We start from the raw sequence: 12033 nt of genomic DNA, 5'->3' as shown, positions 1-12033 counted from the left end.
TTTCACAGGATGTTTTTCTCTTTGTTTGGATATTAATAATCAAACTCATCCCTCCATGAATTTAATGAATTTTAATATAGTTCTTATCTCACTATGCCTTTCCCCATTCTTGGGTCCCTAATCTTGATTCCTTTCATAATGGTTTAGTAAGCATATTAATTTTTTAGAAAGGGAATCAGTGTTATAAAAGAGAGACAACTTCTCTTAAATATAGCAATCTTTCCCCCTCAAGTCATTGGAAATATTCCTCCATTGTCTTGAGAAGTTTGATGCTGTAAAGAAATTGCTATAGTTTGAATATGTCCCCCTAAAAGCATATGTTCAAAACTTAATCCCCAATATAACAGTGTTGGGAGGCAAGACCTACTGGGAGGTGTTTGGGTCATGAGGGCTCCTCCCTCATGAATGGATCAATGCCAATAATAAAAGGACTTGAAGCTGTGAGTTTGATCTCTTGCTCTTATGCTCTCTTGCCCTTTGCTTTCTGCCATGGGATGACACAGCAAGAAGGCCCTTGCCAGATGCTGGCCCCTTGATCTGGAACTTCCCAGCCAACAGAACTGTGAGCCAAATAAACTTCTGTTGTTTATAAATGACTCAGTCTGTTGTAACAGCACAAAACAGACTCAGAAGTTGAGGACAACTGTTTTTTAGCCTGAATGGTTTTTGTTCCTCATTTCTGAAGTTTACAACTTTCACAATAAGACAACTGGATATAGACTTCCTTTCAAAAATTTTTGCCTGGAATATGGTAAACCCTCTTGATTTCCAAATTTAGGACTTATTTAGGAGCAAGAAAGATTTCTTCTGTCACAACTTTGATTAATGCTCCTGTTTCCTTTGTTTGTTTTTCTTCTTCAGGGACCTATTATTTGAATCTCTTATCTCTAAATTGCCTGCCTGAGGCCTGCCTGCCTACCTTCCACCCTCCCTCCCTTCTTCCCTCCTTCCTTCCTTCCCTCCCTCCCTCCCTCTCTCTCTTTTTCTCTCATTCTTTTCTTTTTTCTTTTCTTTTCTCTTTGTCTGCCTTTCTTTCTTTCTTTCTTTCTTTCTTTCTTTCTTTCTTTCTTTCTTTCTTTCTTTCTTTCTTTCTTTCTTTCTTTCTTTCTTTCTTTCTTTTCTTTCTCCTTCCTTCTTTATTCCTTTCATTTTCTTCATTTATTCTTCATTGCATTCTGAGACTATTTTCCTAAGAATTTCCTCTATATCACTGATTCAATTTTCCTTAACTATCTCCAGTATAAACTTTCATTCAGTTACAATGTTTTTGGCTTCCATGAAATCTTTTATTTTAGCTTGTTTATGGCAACATCCTCTTGTACAGAGTTCAAAAAAAACAAAAGATTTCCATCTTATTCCTGCCTCATATCTATTTTAGAGGCAAGCTTTTCCTTCATTGTTCTTTCTATTTTCTTGCAAATTTATTTAATCTAAGGCCTTATCCTTGAAAGAAAAGAGATTCCTTTTGTATGTATGTATGGATGAATGTGTTTTTCACCTATCCTAAAAAGTATTTAAGGATGTATTGGGGGAGATTTATCCCAGTCTAACGTTAGATATGGATAGAATGCATAGTCTACCCATGGCTCCCTCAGGTTCTGTTCAGATCTTGGAAAAATGCAATCACCAAATGCTAGATCCCCATCTGAATATGAGGAGACATCTAAATCCTCTGAGCAGAAAAGTTCACTCAGATCCAAGAAAGAAGGCGAAAGTCTTCTCGCCATGTACAGTAGTCACGTTCCAGAAGATAAAGTTACTAGGGCTGTCAGAGCTTTATCAATATGGTTATCCAGAGGCATAAAGGCATTCAGGAATGAGCCTTTGTTCCTTCCCCACTGAGAGCAAACCTCTATTGAATTAGGGAGTGAGCTCCTGTTCCACTGCTTAGCAGTTTTCCTGAGCCTTTGTTGGATATCATTTCTATGATCTCTTTAGACTTGTGGTAGGTAGCATATGGCTGCTAATGTGGCTGTTTCTTTGAAGAACATTCCACGCAGAGGAACCAACATGTACAAAATTCTGGGGAGAAATTAGGTGTTTAAGAAACAACAAAGAATCCAGTGTGGTTGGAGTGGAGAAAGCAAGGAGGTGAGAGCTGAGAGGTAGGTTTGGCCTAAACAGAATGTCTAGCATCCTGCAGACCACTATATAGCCTTCGACTTTTACTTACAGAGCAATGGGAAACCACTGTGAGTGTTGAGCACAGGAGTGACTTTATCCAATTCACGTTTTAATAGGATCACTCTGGCTGCATTGTAGAGAATAGACATAAAGGGATATGAGCAGAAGAAGAGAGACTAGTTGGGAGACTACTGCAGTAATACAGGTAAAAGATGATGGTGTCCATTTCTAGATAGTAGCAGTGGATGTGGTGAAAAGTGATTGGATTTTGGACCTAGTAGAGCCAATAAAATCTGCTAGTTGGATTTGAATGGGAAACAAGAGAGAAGGAAACTTGACTCCAAGGTTTTGGGCCTTCCAAGAAACTGAAGGATGGAGTTGCCTTGAGATGAGACGACTGTAGGAGTAATAGCTTTGAGTGGGAAGATCAGGATCTCAGTTTTGGGTGTGTTAATTTTCAGATGCCTGTTTGACATGGGTCTTTCAAAGAGAGCAGAAGGATATACAAATTTGGAGTTTGGGGAAGAAGACTGGCTTGAGATATAAATTTAGGTCATCAGGTGGTGTTTAAACTGAGTGAGACAGGATTTAAATCCAATGAGACTGGGTAAGTGAGCGTAACTAGAAAAAACAGCAACAACAATGCTCTAAGCACTAAGCCAGATGCTCCAACTTTAAAGGTTGGGTACAGGATGAGAAACCGTCCAAGAAGGTTGAGAGAGAGAGAGAGAGAGAGAGAGAGAGAGAGTGTTGGAGTGGGGGAAGGGGGATAAACTAGGTAGGTGAGTATGGTGTCCTGGGAGCCATCAGAGAAAAGTGTTTCAACTGGGTCTAACTGAGTCTAATGCTGCTCATGGGTAAAATATGAAACTGAAAATTGACCCTGGCATTTGGCATAGTGAATGTTGAAGGTTGTTAGTAAAGATTTCACAAGTAGAGGAAGTCTTTTAGGGATGGAAATATTTACAGAAAGGTGTGTAACTTCCTGGTGCTGATGTCTATCCAAACTGCAGACATTTTCTGTGAAAGAAAAGCCAGAGGCCTTTCAGGGCAGGAAGTATGGTCTTTTTCAATTGTGTTTTTCTCAAAAAGCTTGCTCTAAGATTCAGATTGTGAAGAGACAGCCCAAACTCCAGGTGACAGTATGTTACTCTTCCCAGAACTGCCTTATGACTTCAGAGAGCAGATCTGTTTGCAAAACTAATGGAGGATTAGGGCTGGGGAGGAGTAGAAGATCACATTTCAAATGTGGTGTACGTATCTGCATTTGGCATTTTAAAAAGACTCAGTGGATTTTGGTGCTGGAAGACACTTAAATATCCTCAAATCTCTTAATTAAAATGAAATTAATTACATTTGCTATCTGTTTTAATTACAAAAATAATACAGGTTTATAACAAAATTTAGAATATATAAAGAATAAATAAGAAAATAAAAATTTGTGTAAGTTTACTACTTGTAACTCTGTCATATGACTTTTTAGTCTTTCTCTTGTTCCCTCTCTTTGGCTTACTTTTTATTTTTTTTTTGTATTTATTTTCTACAAATTTGGAGCCACGTTATGCATACCAATTGTAATCCTCAATTTTACTTTACAGTTTGTCGTGACAATTGAGTGGCTTTTACCATACGATCTTTTAATGGCTGCATATAATATTCCATCATTTGAATATGTACCATATGTCTATTTAACCATTTCCTTTTGGGAAGCATTTGGGAAACTTCCAATTATTTTCCAAATTGTTTTTCAAAAACATTTGCAAGTTATTTTCCAAATATATAATTATATTATAACTTCTGTGGATTAACCTCATTTCACATCTTTGACAATTTCTTTAGGACCAATTCCTTTAGGATCAATTCCTAAAAGTAGAATTTCCAAATTTCTTTCCAAATTTCAGCAGTGTATGAGTGAGAAACATTGAAGTCCTGAGGTGGGAAGGAATGTGCTCATATTGCACAACTGGTTGGTGGCTGAGTGTGTCCAGTTCCCTTGCCTGTTTTGAAAAAGCCCCTCTCCTTTTCTTGCTACCATGCATTCTATAGCATTTCAACCTCCTTTTAGTGATGTTCCATATGATTCCTTGGACCTTGATGACATTTAACTTTTTCCTGAAAACTCTTGGCTCCCACTTATCCCAAACTAGTCCCCCAGTGTATCTCTAAGCATGAACTCTGAACAATTAGAGATGTCCTTTTTCATGAGAGAAGATGTGCTTCTCAGATACATTCCCTCTTTAGGAGTACAAATGTTTTCCCGTTAGTGAAGAACAACCATCCATTAGATATTCCTTCATGTATCTGAAGGCTTCCTGGAGTTTTCCTGACTTCTTTTTAGCTTTACTGGTCATATATTTTCTCTCTAAAATCTTACTCACTGTAGTACAGACATACTTCAAAGTTATTGCAAGTTTTGTTCCAGACCGCTACAAAGGAAGTAATATGATTAAAAGAGTAATATGAATTTTTGGTTTCCCAGTGCATATAAAAGTTATGTTTACATGATACTGTATCATTAAGTGTACAATAGCATTATGTCTAAAAATCAATGCACCTTAATTAAAAGTACTTTATTGCTAAAAAAATGCTAACAATCATCTGAACCTTCAGTGAGTGGTACTCTTTTTGCTGGTGGAGAGTCTTGCCTTGATGTTTATGCTGCTGACTTATCAGGTGTTGATTGCTGAAGGTTGGAGTGACTATGACAGTGTATTAAAAGAAGACAATAATGATGTTTGTCACATTGAATGACTCTTCTTTTTATCACAGATTTCTCTGTAGCATGTGGTGCTGTTTGATAACATTTTACTAACAGTAGAACTTCTTTCAAAATTGGAGTCAATCCTCCTCAAGCACGTCTGCTGTTTCATTGAGCAAGTTTAAGTAATATTGTAAATCCTTTGCTATCATTTCAACAATGTTCACAGTATCTTCCCCAGGAGTAGATTCCATCTCAAGAAACTACTTTCTCTGCTCATCCATAAGAAGCAACTTGACACCTGTTCAAGTTTCATCACAAGACTGCAGTCATTCATTCACATCTTCAGGCTCCACTTTTAATTCTAGTTCTCCTGCTGTTTCCATCACTTCTGCAGTCACTTTCTCTGTTGAAGTCTTGAGCCCCTCCAAGTCATTCCTGAGGGTTGGGGTCAACTTCTTCCAAACTCCTGTTAATGTTGGTATTTTGACCTCCTCCCGTGAATCATGAATATTCTTAATGGCACCTAGAATGGTAATTTTTGTCCAGAAGGCTTTCAATTTACTTTGCCCAGGTCCATCAGAAAAATCATTACGTATAATATTTTTATACATACCTTACTAAATGTATTTATAAGTATAATACCTTACTAAATGTATTTCTTAAATAAGACTTGAAAGTCAAAATTACTTTGTTTTGTGTTGCTATAAAGGAATACCAGAGACATGGAAATTTATAAAGAAAGAAAAGTTTATTTGGCTCACAATTCTGATGACTTGAAAGCTAAAGACTGGGCATCTGGCGAGGGTTTCAGGCTGCTTTCACTGCTGGAGGAAGGTGAAGAGGAGCCAGAGTATGCAGCGATCACATGGTGGGAGAGGAAGCAAGGTATGGAGGGGCCGGTGCTAGCCTCTTTGTAACAACTAGCTCTCATGGGAACTAATAGAGTAAGAACTCACTCACCCCCAAAGAAGGTCATTGATCTATGCATGAGGGATCTGCCCCCATGACCTAACACCTTCCATTTGGCCCCACCTCTAACACTGGGGATAAAATTTCAGTGAGAGGCTTGGAGGAGACAAATATCCAAACCATAGCACTCCTTGAACCATAGGCTGCAGAATGGATGTTGTATTAGCAGGCATGAAAACATTTATCTTCTTGTATATCTTCATCAGAGCTCTTGGATGACCAGGTGCATTGTCAATGGACAGTAATATTTTGAAAGGAACATTTTTTTCTGAGAAGCAGACATCAACAGTGGGCTTAAAATATTCAGTAAACCATACTGTAACAGATTTATGGTCATCCAGCCTTTTTTGTTCCATTTATAGAGCACAGGCAGAGCAGATTTAACATAATTCTTAAAGGCCCTAGGATTTTTAGAATGGTCAATTAGTAATGGCTTAAACTTAAAGTCACCAGCTTCATTATCCTTTAACAAGAGAGTCATCCTGTCCTTTGAAGCTTTGAAGCCAGGCATTTCACCTCTCTAGCTGTGAAAGTTCTAGATGGCATCTTCTTCCAAAAGAAAGCTATTTCATCTACATTGAAAGTCTGTTGTTTCATGTAGCCACCTTCATCAATGATCTTAGCATGCTTTTCTGGATACCTTGCTGCAGCTTCTCCATCAGCACTTGCTGCTTCATCTTGCACTTTTACATTACAGAATTGGCTTCTTTTCTTAAACCTCATGAACTAACTTCTGCTGGCTTCTGACTTTTCTTCAGCTTCCTCACGTCTCTCAGCCTTCATAGAACTGAAGGGAGTTCAGGTCTTGCTCTGGTCAAAGCCCTAGGCTTTGGCTTAAGGGAATGTTGTGGCTGGTTTGATCTTCTATCCAGACCACTCAGACTTTCTCCGTATCAGCAATAAGTTTGTCTTTCTCATCATTTGTGTGTTCACTGTAGTAGTGTGTTTACTTTTTTAAAATAATTTTTCTTTGTGCTCACAACCTGGCTGTTTTATGCAAGAAGCTTAGCTTTCAGCCCATCTCAGCTTTTGACATGCCTTCCTCGGTAAGCTTAATCATTTCTAGCTTTTGACTTCGAGTGAGAGATGTATGGCTCTTCCTTTCACTTGAACACTTAGTGGTCATTGTAGCATTATTAACAGGCCTAATTTTGATATGTTATGTCTCAGGGAATAGGGAAGCCCGAGGAGAATGGTGGAGACAAGGAAACATGGTAGTGAAGCAGTCAGAACACACACTACATTTATTAAATTTGCCGTCTTACATGGTACAGTTCATGGCATCCCAAAACAGTGACAATAGTGACATCAAAGATCACTCATCACAGATCTACATAACAGGTCTAATAATAATGAAAAAGTTTTAAATATGGCAAGAATTACCAAAATATATTACAGAGACAGAAAGTGAGCATACGCTCTTGAAAAAGTGGAGCCAATAGCTTTGCTTGACACAGGGTCACCGCAACCTTTAATTTGTAAAAAATGCAGTATCTGCGAAGTTCAGTAAAGCAAAGCTCAATAAAATTATAGGAAAGTCATCTTTCAGTGAACTCCAGTGATTGATGAAAGCCTTCATCCCCATCCTATACTGCTTCTGTTTTACTGTGACTCACCCCAACCCATACACAGCAAGGCCCACACATTAGAGCAAGTTGAACTGCTGGCTCCTCGATAACTGAGAAACTCTTAAAAGGTAATGCTAATTTGTCCAATTCTTAACCTGCAATATCCCATTTTACAAATATTGGATTTTACAAATATTTATTAGGTTGAACAATTTGAAATGGACAGTTTTGTAAGTCAAAAATTGTCATCTTGGCAGTTTCTTATGATTCATCCTAATACGTAAAATGATCTTAGATATTGAGGACATGTTACAGAAAATATTGCAATTTATCTCCATGGTAGATTCTGAAAGGCCTGTCCGTGACTCCTACGTACCCAACCAGGTCTGCTGCATACAACCGGTAGATTGTTGGGGCATAACTCCAGTGGTATCCAGATGGTCTAGGGTGTAAATAACACCCCTGGAGTTGTGAAGTCCCCAGCCTACACAAACATTTAAAGCAATCATGAAAACTTCTTCTTTTTACATCCAAACTAACAAATCAATTGTTAAATCAAAAACAGCAACTAATTACTCAGATGCTTCCTAATTGCTCAGTGGTATAAGTAGGCCGTTCTCCACTCAGTTGCTGGGTTTTCATATAACAGTGTTTCAGAGGCCTTGATATATTTCTGTTTTATTGCCTATTCCAAAAACCCTCCTCACATATTACATCTATACTACTCAAAGATGCTTCTTTTTCTTTTTATTTTTTTTTGGAGACAGAGTCTCACTCTGTCACCCAGGCTGGAGTGCAGTGATGTGATCATGGCTCACTTCTGCCTCAGCCTCTTGAGTAGCAGGGACTACAAGTGCATGACACCATGCCTGGTGAATTTTTAATTTTTTTGTAGAGATGAGATCTCACTATGGGGCTCAGGCTGGTCTTGAACTCCTGGCCTCAAGCAATTGTCTCACCTCAGCCTCCCAAAGTGCTGGGATTACAGGCATGAGCCACCATGCCTGGCTATCAAAGATTTTGTTTTTTTAATTATACTTTAAGTTCTAGGGTACATGTATAAAATATGCAGGTTTGATACATAGGTATACATGTGCCATGTTTGTTTGCTACACCTATTAGCTCATCATTTACATTAGGTATTTCTCCTAATGCTATCCCTCCCCCTGCCCCCCCACCCCATGATAGGTCCTGGGGTGTGATGTTCTCTGCCCTGTGTCCAAGTGTTCTCATTGTTCAATTCCCACCTATGAGTGAGAACATGTGGTGTTTGGCTTTCTGTCCTTATGATAGTTTGCTCAGAATGATGGTTTCCAGCTGCATCGATGCCTTTGCAAAGGACATGAACTCATCCTTTTTTATGGCTGCATAGTATTCCATGGTGTATATGTGCCACATTTTCTTAATCCAGCCTATCACTGATGGACATTTGGGTTGGTTCCAAGTCTTTGCTATTGCGAATAATGCTGCAATGAACATACATGTGCATGTGTCTTTATAGTAGCATTATATTTATAATCCTTTGGTAGATACCCAGTAATGGGATTGCTAGGTCACATGGTATTTCTAGTTCTAGATCCTTGAGGAATTGCCACACTATCTTCCACAATGGTTGAACTAGTTTACACTCCTATCAACAGTGTAAAAGCGTTCCTATTTTTCCACATCCTCTCCAGCATCTGTTGTTTCCTGACTTTTTAATGATAGCCATTCTAACTGGTGTGAGATGGTATCTCATTGTGGTTTTGATTTGCATTTCTCTAATGGCCAGTGATGATGAGCATTTTTTCATGTGTCTGTTGGCTGCATAAATGTCTTCTTCTGAGAAGTGTCTGTTCATACCCTTTGCCCACTTTTTGATGGGGTTGTTTGTATTTTTCTCGTAAATTTGTTTAAGTTCTTTGTAGATTCTGGATATTAGCCTTTTGTCAGATTGCAAAAATTTTCTCCCATTCTGTAGGTGGCCTGTTCACTCTCATGGTAGTTTCTTTTCCTGTGCAGAAGCTCTTTAGTTTAATTAGATCCCATTTGTCTATTTTGGCTTTTGTTGCCATTGCTTTTGGTGTTTTAGTCTTGAAGTCCTTGCCCATGCCTATGTCCTGAATCATATTGCCTAGGTTTTCTTCTAGAGTTTCTATGATTTTAGGTCTAACATTTAAGTGTTTAATCCATGTTGAATTAATGTTTGTATAAGGTGTAAGGAAGGGATCCAGTTTCACTTTCTCCATGTGGCTAGCCAGTTTTCCCAGCACCATGTATTAAATAGGGAATCTTTTCCCCATTTCTTGTTTTTGTCAGGTTTGTCAAAGATCAGATGGTTGCAGATGTGTGGTGTTATTTCCGAGGCCTCTGTTCTGTTCCATTGGTCTGTCTCTCTGTTTTGGTACCATTACCATGCTGTTTTGGTTACTGTAGCCTTGTAGTACAGTTTGAAGTCAGGGAGCGTGATGCCTCCAGCTTTGTTCCTTTGACTTAGGATTGTCTTGGCAATGTGGGCTCTATTTGGTTCCATAGGAACTTTAAAGTAGTTTTTTTCCAATTCTGTGAAGAAAGTCATTGGTAGCCTGATGGGGATGGCATTGAATCTACAAATTACCTTGGGCAGTATGGCCATTTTCACGATATTGATTCTTCCTATCCATGAGCATGGAATGTTCTTCTATTTGTTTATGTCCTCTTTTATTTTGTTGAGCAGTGGTTTGTAGTTCTCCTTGAAGGGGTCCTTTACATCCCTTGTAAGTTGGATTTCTAGGTATTTTATTCTCTTTGTATCAATTGTGAATGGGACTTCACTCATGATTTGGCTCTCTGTTTGTCTGTTATTGGTGTATAAGAATGCTTGTGATTTTTGCACATTAATTTTGTTTCCTGAGACTTTGCTGAAGTTGCTCATCAGCTTAAGGAGATTTTGGGCTGAGACGATGGGGTTATCTAAATATACAATCATGTCATGTGCAAACAGGGAAAATTTGACCTCCTCTTTTCCTAATTGAATACGCTTTATTTCTTTCTCTTGCCTGATTGCCCTGGCAAGAACTTCCAACACTAGTTGAATAGGAGTGGTGAGAGAGAGGGCATCCCTGTCTTGTGCCAGTTTTCAAAGGGAATGCTTCCAGGTTTTGCCCATTCAGTATGATATTGGCTGTGGATTTGTCATAAATAGCTCATATTATTTTGAGATACATTCCATCAACACCTAGTTTATTGAGAGTTTTTAGCATGAAAGGCTGTTGAATTTTGTCGAAGACCTTTTCTGCATCTATTGAGATAATCATGTGATTTTTGTCATTGGTATATTCTGTTGATCTGGGGTGGAGAGTTCTGTAGGTGTCTATTAGGTCTGCTTGGTGCAGAGCTGAGTTCAAGTCCTGGATATCCTTGTTAACCCTCTGTCTCATTGATCTGTCTAATATTGACAGTGGGGTGTGTGTTAAAGTCTGCCATTTTTATTGTGTGGGAGTCTAAGTCTCTTTGTAGGTCTCTAAGGACTTGCTTTATGAATCTGGGTGCTCCTATATTGGGTGCATATATATTTAGGATACTTAACTCTTCTTGTTGAATTTATCCTTTTACCGTTACGTAATGGCCGCCTTCATCTCTTTTGATCTTTGTTGCTTTAAAGTCTGTTTTATCAGAGACAAGGATTGCAACCCTTGCTTTTTTTTTGCTCTCCATTTGCTTGGTAGATCTTCCTCCATCCGTTTATTTTGAGCCCATATGCATTCCTTGCATATGAGATTGGCCTCCTGAATACAGCACACTGATGGGTCTTGATTCTTTATCCAATTTGCCTGTCTGTGCCTTTTAATTGGAGCATTTAGCCCATTTACATTTAAGGTTAATATTGTTATGTGTGAATTTGATCCTGTCATTATGATGTTAGCTGGTTATTTTGCCCATTAGTTGATGCAGTTTCTTCCTCGCATCAATGGTCTTTACAATTTGGCATGTTTTTGCAGTGGCTGGTACAGGTTGTTCCTTTCCATGTTTAGTGCTTCCTTCAGGAGCTCTTGTAACGCAGGCCTGTTGGTGACAAAATCTCTCAGTGTTTGCTTGTCTGTAAGGGATTTTATTTCTTCTTCACTTATGAAGCTTAGTTTGACTGGATATGAAATTCTCAGTTGAAAATTCTTTTCTTTAAGAATGTTGAATACTGGCCCCCACTCTCTTCTGGGTTGTAGAGTTTCTGCCAAGAGATCTGCTGTGAGTCTCATGGGCTTCCCTTTGTGGGTAACCCGACATTTCTCTTTGGCTGCCCTTAACATTTTTTCCTTAATTTCAACCTTGGTGAATCTGACGATTATGTGTCTTGGGGTTGCTCTTCTTGAGGAGTATCTTTGTGATATTCTCTGTATTTCCTGAATTTGAATGTTGGCCTGCCTTGCTAGATTGGGGAAGTTCTCCTGGATAAGACATCTTGAAGAGTGTTTTTCAACTTGATTCCATTCTCCCCGTCACTTTTAGGTACACCAATCAAATGTAGATTTGGTCTTTTCATATAGTCCCATATTTCTTGGAGGCTTTGTTCATTTCTTCTTACTCTTTTTTCTCTAAACTTCTCTTCTTGCTTCATTTCATTAATTTGATCTTCAATCACTGATACCCTTTCTTCCACTTGATCAAATTGGCTAATGAAGCTTGTGTGTGGGTCACATAGTTCTCTTGCCATGG

At 38.6% G+C, this 12033-nt stretch overlaps 1 protein-coding gene across 1 annotated transcript in view; it reads left to right on the top strand.

Annotated features, from left to right (window-relative positions):
• The first annotated feature begins 1187 nt into the window (after positions 1 to 1187).
• LOC105478478 (protein CC2D2B) overlaps positions 1188 to 12033 on the top strand; it is a 264293-nt gene continuing 253447 nt past the window's right edge. The window contains 1 exon segment of the mRNA XM_071069392.1: positions 1188 to 5710. Within this exon segment, the coding sequence (XP_070925493.1) occupies positions 5548 to 5710 (163 nt within the window). The 5' untranslated portion in view covers positions 1188 to 5547.

Source organism: Macaca nemestrina, chromosome 9 (assembly GCF_043159975.1).
Source record: "Macaca nemestrina isolate mMacNem1 chromosome 9, mMacNem.hap1, whole genome shotgun sequence".
NCBI classification, from domain to species: domain Eukaryota; kingdom Metazoa; phylum Chordata; class Mammalia; order Primates; family Cercopithecidae; genus Macaca; species Macaca nemestrina.
Note: the sequence above shows the minus strand (reverse complement) of the source record. Positions and strands in the feature narration are given on the sequence as shown.